The sequence below is a fragment of the Heterocephalus glaber genome, unplaced genomic scaffold (assembly GCF_053883595.1).
Source record: "Heterocephalus glaber isolate CG9 unplaced genomic scaffold, H.glaber_assembly_v1.0 deba00001687, whole genome shotgun sequence".
Classification (NCBI taxonomy): Eukaryota; Metazoa; Chordata; class Mammalia; order Rodentia; family Bathyergidae; genus Heterocephalus; species Heterocephalus glaber.
Window position 1 is genome coordinate 2,229,213 of NW_028258412.1, and position 13,713 is coordinate 2,242,925.

General features: G+C 44.2%; 1 protein-coding gene across 9 annotated transcripts in view; it reads right to left on the reverse strand.

Annotated features, from left to right (window-relative positions):
* Sgsm1 (small G protein signaling modulator 1) overlaps positions 1-4,318 on the reverse strand; it is a 92,695-nt gene extending 88,377 nt beyond the window's left edge. For 4 of the 9 annotated variants that reach the window (XM_087198030.1, XM_087198029.1, XM_087198028.1 and 1 more), the window contains exon 1: positions 3,869-3,912. Coding sequence is in view for 3 of the 9 variants with exons in the window: in XM_004843337.3 (XP_004843394.1) it covers positions 3,869-3,912; positions 3,994-4,012 (63 nt within the window). In the remaining 6 variants the exon portion in view is untranslated. Of the gene's footprint in view, positions 1-3,868; positions 3,913-3,993 lie in introns of those variants that run through there. The other 5 variants (XM_013071977.3, XM_004843339.4, XM_004843337.3 and 2 more) reach the window with 4 other exon arrangements.
* Positions 4,319-13,713: the final 9,395 nt, after the last annotated feature.

Consider the following 13,713-nt stretch of genomic DNA (forward strand, 5'->3'; position numbering starts at 1 on the left):
CTGCTCCCTCTTCTTTCATTAAGACTATCGAGTTAGAGCAAATCTATGGAGTCCCCACTGCACCATCAGTCGCTTCCTTCATTTACCTCCAGGCTTAGCACACTGCAACTTCCTGTCCCATCCCCTTGCCCCCAACCCCGGGACGAGGCGGCTCACTTCCCAAGATATTCTTTGCTCAGCAGCTGTGATGATGGCTCCACAGTCATGGCTGTGGCAGCTCAGTTCACAGAGCTAAATGTGGCTTCCCTTCGGGACTTGCTGCCTCTCCCTGACCTCTTCCGGGGGTCTCAACTCCTGCCCACAAACCTTCCAGTAAAAACTGCTCCCCCGCCCCTCAGCCTGAGGCAGGAAAACAAGGCAGTTAGTCACTTTACTTCCTTTATCAACCAGTGTCATGTGGCTGGCTCCTTTACTGGCTGTTGTCATGACAACAGGAAGCCAATCCCTTCTAGCTCTAGGAACCAAAACAAAATTAAGGGGTGGCAGGGAGGACAAGAGCCAGGAAGGAGCAGGGTAGAGCTGCTTGGAGTCACCTGGAGGAAATCATACCGAGGCCATCCTATCTCCAGCTCTCCCTTGGTAGCCGGGGAGGGGAAACACACCCACACACACACACACCCACACACACACACACCCACACACTAAAACAACTCAATCCTGCTCTGGAGAAGCTCAGGCAAATGTAGTGGGCATTTTCATATAGGTTATACTGCCAGGTGAGTAATCTTCATTCCCATAATGGATAAACCAAAACTGAGACCCTTGTGAAGATAAAGACAGTCACTTGTTCAAGGACACACAATTCCATGCACCCTAAATTTCAGCTCCTTTCTTTCCAGATTGCCAGTGTTCTTCCTCCCCGTCCTTCTCCCCTTGTTTGGTCTCACCAGCATGATTATTCTTTCTCTCTGCTCCAGCTACCTGGCTTCCCCCAAATCCACCTTGTTTCCTCCAGCCACAGTCCCTGTCCATACACTTCCCACTGCCAGAATGCTTTTTTCTCCTCTCCCCCTACCTCACACCACTACCTACATAGACTACTCATCTTTTATATGCTCTTCAACATCACATCCTTGTTACAGAACTTCCTCTACCCCCTGCACGGTTTCATTTCTGCCTTGTTCTGTGATCTTTTCTTGATGCTGGGGATGGAACCCAGGGTCTCACATGTGCTAGGCCACTGCTCTACTACTAAGCTGTACCTCAGTCCTTTTTGTATTCTTGTGGTGCCAATTGCCTCCCCTCAGACCTTGTGCACCTTATTCTCCTAATCACACTCAAGGGTCTGCCAGAGTCTCCTGCAGTCAGATGTCAGTGCCAGGAAGACAGACCAGGCCTGTTTTGTTTACTGCTATGCCCAGAAGCTTGCTCAGTGATATATCTTTTCAGGAATTGGATCCAGGATTTGAATTCTGCTCTGGTTGAGTCCAAGTGCCGTGTGTGTGTGTGTGTGTGTGTGTGTGTGTGTGTGTGTGTGTGTGTGTGTGTGCTGGGGATCAAACTCAGGGCCTTGCACATGCTAGGCAAGTGCTGTAGCCAAGTGCCCTACCACTCAGCCACATTTCCAGCCCTAACCAAACACATTCTTGCCCTGCCACCTGAGCACTGGGTCCTGAGGACTTCCTATGTCAGCACTGGACAGAGCTTACAGCTCCATGGCCTCTAATTTCCCCTTGGTGGCTGCAGTGGCTCAGACCAAGCCTGCACACATGCCTGGCTTATCTAAAACAGAAGCTGATCATTAAGGTACTCTTTCCAGAAAAGAGGGGTGAGGCTATGACAAGCAGAGATGTAACTCCTCTGAATCTTGAGGATTGAGAGAAGAAAAGAGGTGGCCTGACTCTTAGATTTCTAGGCAAGAGCTGTTCCATTCCATTGGAGATGAGCTTTCTAATATTGGAGAAATCCCACCATTCAACCCCTGCTGTCCCCAGAGGTGAGCAAAGGAAGGAAAGAACAGGGGATGTCTGCTCTGGAGGGCACAGATTTGTCACCAAACTCTCAGGGGCACAACAGGGAGCTCAAAAATGGCAGATTTTAACCTGTCCCCTGTACCTATTCTGCTCCTAGAAACAACCTCTACTCTCTCTGGTCCAGGATATTCTCATTTGTACAATGAAGATTATGTCAGCCACACATTCCAAGGCTGAGGCACTGTACAGGCATAGATAGGCATGTCTTGTGGCTCTGACATCAGACAGACTTGGGAGGTAACTCCTGACTGTGCCCCTTCTTGGTTTGGTGGTCGTCCCCCCCCACCAGGCCCCCATAAGCCTCAGTTTCCTTGTCTATAAAATGGAGACAACTCCACCCACTTCATAAGGTTAATGTGTACTCAGGGTAGGGCAAATAGCTGCCCCCTGTAAATAGAAGCTATCATTAATGAAATAATTGGCCTCAATAAATGCAGAATAAATTTAGAAACAGCCACGAATTTGCAACCAAGAAACTTGTCCTCTGATTCTAGATGTGCAGTTTAAGAGATCTGCCTCTAACAAGGTTCTGTCCCTACCCATCTCAGGCAACAAGCAGGGCAAGAAGAGAAGCTAGCTTCAGCCTCAAGCCAGGAGAAACCTCATTCCAAGCCCCAAATTTGGCTGCCCAGCCCTCTGGCCACCAGGAGCAATGCCTGCCCAGCAGCCCAACCTCAACTGACATGCACCAGGTCTGGAACACTGTAACTATTGCTTCCTTCTACAGATGGGGAAACTGAGTCCTAGACCTGTGCAGGGTTCTGAGGGGCTGCTGGCAGAGCTGGGAACAGGAACTCAGTCAGAACCTTCCCCAGATGAGTTTTCTGACACTTTTCTGCCTACAGCTGCCTTCCTCAACTGAACAACCATTTCATTAAAAAGAAAGGCTGAGATGGAAACTTCCAGGCTTTCTGAAGAACCTCATGTATCTTGCATGTCTCTTTATTTTAAAACACCAGAATGTGAAGCTAGCCCTAAAGCTGATTCTTTAAACAAAAAGGGGCATGACACACACAGAGACACATAAACACTGATCTGTGTACATGCTCCCCGTGAAGGGTGGGGCAGCAACAGGTCCCAGCCTGGAGGCTGACCTTTCTGGCTGGCTGCCTTCCTGCAGGAAGGGGCTTCTGTATGTCTCAGTGGTGCCACCTCAACACACGTTCACGACTGGATGGGAAGCCAAGCACAGGGAGCAGGTTTGCACACAAGGTCTACAGCCATGCAGGGTCCCCGGCAGAGAACTAAAAAGATTCACATGGCAGCAATGGTATCTCAGGCTGAGAGATGAGAGTGGACAACATAAACACATACGTGGTCGCAGCCTTACATTCACGCAGACTTATGTATCACACAAATACACATACATAGGTTCACGCTCAGAAAATTATACCCACATACTGATAAACGTACACGTGATAGAGATTAACTTAGCTATCTCCAGAGAGGTGTACATTATACACACACACACAGCCACATGTCCTCACCTACACAGGTGTGTGCATATACACATTCTCACGCAGTACAGCCACCTAAATGCTACTCCTGCCCCGGTCACTACAAACTCTCCCCTCCTCTTCAACAACCTGGGAGGGCAATGGCAGTAAACACTAAAGGAAGATCCTCACTGAGCCCACCCACTTGCTCCCTACAAGATTCCCACCTACACGCTGCCCGCTACACCCACACCTGGGGGGAGGCGTCCTCGCGCTGCCTTCCGCACATCGATGAAAAACACCGAGATTCCCCTCCCCCACTCGAAGCCCTCGGACCCCAAACTCCACCTGCCTTCAGGTCCGCGGAAGGCAGCGCCCAGGGGGCGGGGGAGAGACCGCCCCTGAAGTAGCTGCCCTTCGCGCCTCGGCCACCCCCGCCCCGGGGTCGCCGGCACCTACCTCCTTTTTCACGGTGCGCAGCAGCTTCTGCCGGGTCTCCGCCTCTGGGGACAAGCGGGAAAGCCAGTCAGCCGCCGGTGTGAGCAGCCCGAGCTGCCCTCCCGCCGCCCCGCGCCCGTCCTTACCCACGGGGGCCGAAGTCATGGCTGGCGGGATCCGGAGCTGTCAGTGCTGGCAGCAGACCCTCCTCTCGTTTCTCCACTCAGAACTACCGCAGCCGCGCGGGGCGTGGCCGAGCGTGGGGGATGGCGTAGGCGTGACGTCAGGGGCGGGGTCGACATGGGCTCCTCCTCCCCCACTCCGTGAACTACTGCAGCCGCGCGGGGCGGGGCCAAGAGTGAGGGCGGAGTAGGGCGCTGACATCAGGGGCGGGATCGGATGTGGGTTCTCTATCCGAATTGCTGCAGCTGCTTGGGGTGGAGCCGAGAGTGATTGACGGCAGAGGTCATGACGTCAGGGAGGGGGCGGGGCGGGCCGTGCTTCCTGCTCAGCCCAGCCAACTTCTGAAGCCACGCGGGGAGGGATTAATCGTGATGGACGGCTGAGAGTGTGACGTCAGGAGCGGGAGTCGACGCTCCTCCCCAGCAGAGGGAAGCCGCGCGGGGCGGGGCCGGGTGTGATAGACAGCAGGGGGCACGGACGTCGTCAGGGAAGGGGGCGGGGGCAGCTCCTCCTCCTTGCGCTGCGAACTTGTGCATCCCTTCGGGGAGGGTCAGTCGTGTGTAACGAGGTTGAGTGAGGGCGTCGGGACTAGTGGCCGCCCCATTCTGCAGCCACAGCTCCGCCGGCCGGCTGAGTCGCCGCGGGAGGATCCTCCCCTAAAACCCGCCTCTTTCCCGCGGGCCCGGCGACCTCTGTCCTACACCCTGCCTGGAGCGGGTAAAGAAACCCTCGGTTATTGAAGGTTTGCTATGTGCCACGTGCACAGAAATAAGTAATAGAAGATGGTAGGGTACTATTGACACCGGAGCCTCAGTTTTAGCATCTTTAAAATGGACGGGCTCAGAATGACCTGAGACCTGAGTGTGATATTGTCGGTACAGGCCCATGGAAGAAAGGCCAGCAACAATAAAAGTTAACTGCTGCTGCTATTCTTATTGCTGTTCTTTTTTTTATTTACAAATTCATGTATTGAATAAATTCAATAAACATAAACAATGTTATAAACGTAGCAGGCAAATATAAACATTATGAGGATTTTAGATTTTTTTTTGAAAAAGTAAATTCTTGTTAATTAAGAAGAAAATACTGTTATTTTTCCAAAATATAGAAATGGGTTCCAACAAAACAATTTAATAAAATAAGACAATGTTTAATAAGACAAAATTCACACACATTGGTATAAGATTACAATATTCTGTTACATCTTGGGAGGTGAGGGGAAAGTACTAGAATTGAAAGTACTTAAATATTCTTTTTAGGACATTTACCATTATAAGGTAATATATAAATTTGACACAATAAACTGTATCTAGAAAATAAAACTTAATTGTTAAATCATACTATGGAGTTATTCATTTTTACCATTAACTTTTAGTTAACTATTTATAAAGATATTCCTAATTCAATTTTAAATACAGAAAATTAAGATATCAGATCATACATTGTAATTTGCACAAAGTAAAAGTCAATATATTTTCAGTATCCTTTGTTGATACTCTGAAGTCTTGAAATTATGAAAAGTTAAAATATTGGATATTCTAAAATTTTCTCCTATTTTTGTTTCTTATGAACACAAAGTGAGTTCAGAACACAACTTCAACACAAGTCTCTACATGATTGCTGTAAAATGATTGTTAAAGTTAATACTCTTTTTAGGCCGAGGATTTAGCTCAGTGGTTTCGCCGCCTGCTGTGCAAGCGCAAGGACCCGAGTTCGATCCCTGGTACCAAAAAAAAAAAAGTTAATATTCTTTTCTCCTGGCTAGTAATCAGTGTTAATTATTTAAATTAGTGACAGAATTCTCAAACATCAATTGTTGACAGAAACAAGTCATGTTTCTGCAATATTGGCAACAGTAATGCCAATCTTATTCTAGTTTCTTCCTTTACCTGGAGAGCCTTCTACGATATACTGGGTTCATCCATCAAAGGCCAGAACATGGGTGCTTCCCTCCCCTACATTTGGGTTATAGGGGAGTACAGTTCTCCCAGGGGTTTGGCCCCCGGTAGGAAGCTCTTGTGGGACTGCATAACTTTGTAATCATAAAACTCCCCTAGCCCCAATTGTGATTGAATGTGAGTTAATGGTTAAAGATGCTGGTTAGTTCTGGGACACAAGATAAAGTCTGTAACAAACATAGAGTTCCTAAGTGAATTACCCATCTCCTTGTTTGTCCGAAACCGATGTTCCGGACACAGCTATCTATAAGACAATCTGCAAACATCTTTTGACCATCAACATTTTTTTCTCTTTTCTGTAAGTTCTGCTTGCTAACTTCCCCTGCAACCCCCTATAAAAACAGCCTCGGACTCTGAGCCAGTTGCCTCCCTAAGCTACTTTGCTTTGGGAGTGCCGTCTGGCCAGACTAATAAAGGTCTGTTTTACTTTCCAACTTGTCCGGTGTGTTCCTTCCTGGGTGTTCTTCGCTGCAGTCAGCTCCTCAGAGGGTTTGGTAAGGCCCTCGGTCTTACACTGAGATAATGCTCAGTTTTGGTACTTCCCTTTAAGGACTCCCAACTGAGTGAGAGCTTCTATGCTCAGGCCCACAGCTTGCTGCAGTGAAAGGACACAGGTGAGAGTCAGTGAATCAGGAGGTGCCTGGAGGACATAGGATTAGTCCAGGAATAGAGCTTCCTGTGGTCCTCTCTCCATGGGGTATGGACAATGCTCTGTACTAGTGTACACTGGGAATTCCAACCGAAGACACTCACCTGAGCTTTGCTGTCTGAGGTTTTACCTAGGGGCCATTCACACAGATATCTTTGACCTGTCCCATGACTGGCTTTAGTTTTTTCTGAAGGTAAGTTGATGTCATGACTCAAAGTCCTTACCATATACCATACTGTAGCAGTCAGTGGTTACTAGAGAAAGCAGATTTCATACAAGATATACAAATATTTAAGAATTTACAAGATTGGCTTACAGTGGCTGCCCACAGAATTGGGTGTGGAAGAGTGCAGAGGGTCTGTCTGATCAGTGGGGAGCCAAAGGATCTTGTTGAAGGCCTTAGAGATCAGTGTAGTGTCCCATGCAAGTCTGTATCAGGAGGCCCAAGGGTCTGTGGTTGAGGGCCAAAGGGTCTACGCAGGAAGGCTGAAGGGTCTGTACTGGAGGCTGAAAAGTCTGCACTGGAAGCCAGGAGACAATGTCCAAGGTGAAAGTGAAGGGTGGAGCTCCTCCAAAGAAACAGAAGCAAACCAACCTTCTTCATTTCCCTTTTATACCATTCTAGCCATAATCCTCCCTAGGGTGGGTCCCCCACACCCAGAACAATGGTGAGCCAATTTGGTTGGGCATTTCTTACTCAAGTTGACACTATCAGTCAACCATCACACATCCTGTTAAACTATTTGGTTAGTTTAGACTATCAAAGCCCCTAGGTAAACAAACCATTCATCAGGGAGGAAGTTCTAAGAACTTAGAGCTCACACCCCACTAGCCAAAGCCAAAGGCAAGACTTCCTTGGGAGAGGTAGGCCCTTTACCACACACTATTAAAACAAGGGTGACTTTGCAATAGGACCATGAAAGCAGCACATGGGAAGGGAAGGCTTGGAGGGAGTTGGATCCCTTGAGCCCTAGAGAGAAAGAAGTTTGACATATGCATGAATTAACAGGATTTTCAAGAGGTGGAAAAGAGTGGAGACCCATATTCCATAGCTGTTGCACAATTAATTGAATACTTTAAAACAGTAAATAGAGAGGATTTGAATGTTCCCAATACAAGGCAATGATGAATGTCTTGAGGTAATAGATATGATAATCACTCTGATGTAATCATCATACACTGTGTAGATGGATTAACATATCATGCTGTGCTCCATAAATACAATTACTATATGTCAATTAACATATATATGTACAAGTATATATTATATTTCATATAATATACTGCATAATATAGTACCTATATATGTATGTACTTAATGAATGGTAAAAAGGTAAAACCTCTGCCATAAGATCAAGAACAAAACAAGGATGTTGGTCCCCCCCAACTTAGCATAATACTGCAACTTCTAGCCATATCACTTAGGCAATATTTAATATATGAAGGAAATAAAAGGCATCCAAATTGGAAACACAAATGACACCACCTTATATACAGGAGATATTAAATAATCCACGTGTTAAGAAAACTATTAAAGCTAATAAATGAATTTAAGGAAGTTGCAGAATACAAGATCAGCACACAAAATGAGTGGTACTACTATTCACTGGCAATTAGCAATCTGAGATGGGAATTAAGAAAACAATTCCACTTACAATGTATCAAAAGCATCAAAAACCAAAATAAAAGGTTTAGAAATATAAATCTAACCAAGGAGGTGCAAGATTTTTTTTTTTTTTTTTTTTTTTTGTACCAGGGATCAAACTCGGGACCTTGTGCTTTCAAGGCAGGCGGCAGAACCATTGAGCTAAATCCTCAGCCCCTGGATGCAAGATTTGTATAAGGAAAACTACAAAACATTATTGATTCTGTGCAATTTCATGAGTGCTACAAAAAACTGGCAAAAGAAATAAAAGATACAAATAAATGGAAAGGCATCTTGTGTTCATGGATTGGAAGACATAGTATTAAAAAGATAACCCTCCCTCAAAATATCAGTAGGTTCAGTAAAGTCCCTATAAAAATCCTGTATTAGTCAGCTTTCCCATGGCTGAGACACAACAGTAATATGCAGCCCTCACAACTTGTTATGACTTGTATCTATATGTCCCCCAAAGACTCATGTGGTCATAGGTGGGGCTTTTGGAGGTGGCTGGATCTACTGTGCATGATGCTGGAGTTAAGGATGTGCTGCTAGGACTGATTCCGGCTGCAATGCTAGGATTCAGGATGCCTCACTCTGGGTGTGAGTGCTACCTGCTCCCCTAAGGGTGGGTACCTGGATGGAATGTAAGGGACAGAAAGAGGGCTGCTGTTGTCACTTATTGTTGTCTTCTTTGCTACTTTGCTGCTTGCTGCCTCTTGCCTGCCATGAGCTGTCTCTCCTCTGCAGTGCCCCTCTGTCGTGCCACCCTGCCTTGGAGTTAGCCAACTATGAATTGAAACCTCTATAAATTGTGAGCTACAATAAACCTTTCCTCCTTTAACTTTGGTTGCTGGGTATTTTGTCTCAGCAATAAGAAAAGTAACTAAGACACAACTTTAGTGAGGAAAGGTTTAATTTAGCTCATGGTTTCAGGAGCAAAGTGGCAAAGAAGAAACAAGCAACAATGAGTCCACAATAGGCTGGCTCCAAGGCAGAAACACTATGGTTGAAGTGCATCACATAGCACAGCTTATTAGCTCATGGCAGCCAGGAAGCAGAGCAAGGGATATTGCCACAGAGGAACAAACAAGAGGCCATATGCAGCACCCAAGGTAACACCTCCATGACCCACCCAGACACATCCAGCAAGGTGCTTTTGTAATCTGTTAGGTGTTTCTTAATCCAATAAAGTTGCCATCTCAGGATTAATATTCACAAATCCCAGTAGTCATTTTTGTAGAAATGGAAGAGCTGATCCTAAACCTCATATGGAATATTAAGAGCTCTCCAATAGCCAAAATGATCTGGAAAAAGAAACTTGAAATTGGATAATACACAATTTCCTACAATTCTCAAACAATGTGGTAGAAGCATAAGGATGCTTATATAGACAACAAAATAAAATTGAGGGTCCAGAAATAAATACAAACATTTATCATCAATTGATGTTGCAAGATATTGCCAAGACCATTCAATGAGGAAAAATAGTCTTTTCCATAAATGGTACTGGGATAACTAGATATCCACATGCAAATGAATTTGGACACCATATAAATTAACTCAAAATATGCTGGATAAGAACTACAAGTATAAAACTCAGAAGAAAATATAGAAATATTTGTGATCTTGGATTTGGCAATGGTTTCTTAGCTATGACATTAAAAGTAAAACCAACAGGGCCAGGGATTTAGCTCAGTGGTTTCACTGCCTGCCTGGCAAGTGGAAGGACCAGAGTTTGATCCCCAGTACCAAAAAAAACAAACAAACAAACAAAAAGTAAAAACAACAACAAAAATAGATCAATTAGACTTCATAAAAATTTTAAATATTTGTGCATTATCTTAACAGGCTACTATCAAGAGACAGAGAAAATGACCCACAAAGTAGGAGAAAATACTTACAAATCGAATATGTAGTAAGGGTCTAACTAGGTATGGTGGCCCATACCTATAATCCCAGCACTCTGGGAAGCTGAGACAAGAAGATCTCAAGTTTGAGCCCGGCCTGGGCAACTTAGCAGTTTAGTGCTAAATTGTCTTAAAAATAAAATTTGAAAATAAAAGTAAATAAATAACAGTCTAGTGTGCAGAATATATCAAGAATTTGTACAATTCAACAAGATAAATACAATCTATTTCAAAAATGGACAAGATGCTTAACAGATATTTTTCCAAAGAAGATATACAATGGCTCATAGGTGTATGAAAAGATGTTCAAAATCATTAGACATTAGAGAAATGGAAATCAAACCCACAATGAGACACTACATCTTACTCATTAGGATGACTATAATTTAACATGTAAGTTTGAGCTAGGATGTTAAGTGATTGAAACTTTCATATAGCTGGCAGTGGTACAGAATGGTATATACCCCATGGGAAGGAGTTTGGAATTTCCTCAAGATGTTAAACATAGAATTATGAGAAGGCCCAGAAATCCCACTTCTGTGTATATGCTATGGTTTGCATGTGGTGTGAGTGTGCCCCCCTGGTTTTCATATGTTGCCATTTAATCCCCACTTGAGGTATTAAGAGTGTAGAAACTTAATTTGAAGATGGGCCCTTTGGGAGGTGATTAGGATTAAAATCATTAGGGTGGAGAGCCAATGATTGAATCCTGGTGGCTTTATAGGAAGGAGACAAGAAGTGACACATATGCACATATTACTCTTTTGCCTCCTGCCTTGTGAAGCCCTATGCCACCTCAGGATGCTACTAGAAAGAAGATCATCACCTGCCTCTCAACCTTGCACCTCCAGAACCATAAGCTCAAATAAATCCCTTTCCTTTATAAGGTCTCAAGTATTTAATTCTACTAATGAAAAAATATATATGTATTATATATATTCTAATACAATATATACCCATTAAGAAGTATGTCCCTACAAAAAGTTACAGCAAAATGTTCACAGCAGGATTATTCATAGCAATCAAAAGGTAGAATAATCCAAATTCCATCAACTAAGAAATGGATGAACAAATGTGGTATACCCATACAATTAAATATCATTCAGCCATGCAAAGGAATTAAGCACTGATAAATGCCACAACATCAACAAACCTCCAAAATATGCCAGCTAAATGAGAAAAGCTGGGGCCAGGATTTAGTTCAGTGGCACCACACCTGCCTGGCAAGCACAAGGTCCTGAGTTCAATTCCTGGTACCAAAAACAAATAAATAAATGAGAAAAACTAGAGACAAAAAATGATTGCATATTGAATGACTTTGTTTACATGATGTGTTCAGAAGAGGCAAACCTGAAGAGACAGCAGATTAGTAGTGGCAAGGGCTGGGGGAGGGGGAGATGGGAGTGACTGCTTAATGGGTACAGGGTTTCCTTCTGGGGTGATGAAGATGGTCTGGAACTAAGTGATGGCAATGAGGTTGTGCAACATCATGCATGCATTAAATGTCACCAAATCATCTGCTTTAAAATATCCAAGGGCTGAGGGGTAGCTCAGTGGTAGAGCTCTCATTTAGCATGCATAAGGTTCTGGATTCAATCCCATCACTATAAATAAACAAATACAACTAAAATAAAGTAAACAAAACTTTAAAGTGGTGAAATTTCTGCTATGTGAATATTACCATAATAAATCAAAAAGGATTTCTGATGGATAGACTGTGGCACTCAAGTGAGAGAGACAAATGAAGACTCCTCACAACCTTTTAAGTGTGAAGGACTGGGCAGTCACCAGCCTTCAGTGCCAACTGCCTCCTTCCTCTCTTCTTTTCAGGCACGTTCATTCCTCTTTACTCTTTTTGCACCTGTTCTTCCCCATGCCTGGAAGATCTTCCTCCAATTTTTGGTTTGGCTACTGTCCTCCTCATTCATAATGCAATTGTGCTGTCACCTTCCCAAACACCTCCAAAACCCTGACTGGCTCCTTTGCACCTGTTGAGACCCAGGTCTAAAGTTTCTTCCTTAAAATCTCTACCCTATGTGCACTCACTATCATGTCACCCAGGCATTTGCCTGAGACAAATTAGGAAAAAAACCAGCCTAGTTTAAGTAAAATGAAGTAGGGAAGAGTTAAGATTAGCAGTTATTATCTAACTATGGAAGAAGGCAAGATTTTTTTGGCCTCAGTTTTAGACATAGGAAAATAAACAATAGACATAGAGATGTATACAGTGAACTCATCTCCTTTATCAATCTGCTGTCCACCAAGGCTAGCCATCAAAAAGATTACCACTCTTCCTCTTACAATTCCCCTGGAGCCACCCACCTGCATTCCTTGGCTTCTGGGCTCCACAACTTCACAGCCCAGGGATCCCAGGCACCATGATCCAATGTGACCAGCCCCTAGCCAGCCGCTTGGTCACGTTCACATGATTTGCCATCCTACCAGTGCTGCTCTTTCTCAATCCACTCACAATCACAGTCCACACACTCAGGCTCATGTTCTTATTGAAACCAATCACTGACTAAGGAAACAGAAGCACTGTGACTGTCTTGGACCAGTGAAGATCTCCCCACAATGGAAGGGAAACACCTTCTCCAAAGCATGTGCCCAAGAAGGGAGCTGGTTACCAGGACAAATTCAGTCTCATTAGGAAAAGGGAAAGGAGAGTGAATATTGAAATGAAAACTTTAAGTCAGGGTTCTCTAAAGAAACAGAACCCAGGACCAAAGGATGACGATATACATGTTTGTATATGCTCAAACATGTACACTGTCATCCTTTGGTATATACAGATTGGATTCATTCTAGGACCTTCCACATTCCTTTTGAATGTGATTTGAAATTGAAAGATATATAAAATGGCATAGTATTTGTTAGCCTATGCACATCTTCTTGCATGCTTTACATAACCTTTAGATTATTTATAAGGCTTAAGAAGATGATGCAAATGCTATATACATAATTGTACTGTATTATTTAGAAAATGACACAGAGTCTGGCATGGTGGCGCATACCTGTAATCTCAGCACTCTAGGAGGCTGAAACAGGAAGATCAAAAGTTTGAGCCCATTGTGGGCCACCTAATGACTTAGCAAGATCCTACCTCTAAAAAAAAAAGAAAAGTTAAAGGGCTAGGGATGTAGCTCAGCCCTGTGTTGAATCCTCAGAACCACCAAAAACAAAGAAAAAAATTAAAAAAGGTCTATACATGTTTAATGCAGATCCAATTTTTTCCAAATATTTTCAGTCTGTGATTGGTTGAGCCCACAGATGCAGAAGCCACAGACACAGAGGACTCACTGTACAGACAGACAGACAGAGACATGCACACACACACACACACACACACACACACACACAAAGTGATGTATTATAAGTGACTCACACAATTATGGAGGCAAAGATGTCCCAACATTTGTAGTCAGCAAGCTGGATACCTAGGAGAGCTGGTGATTCAGTTCCAGTCTAAGTCCAAAGGGCCAGGACCTATGAAGAATCAAAAGTTTCCATTCAACTGCAAAGGA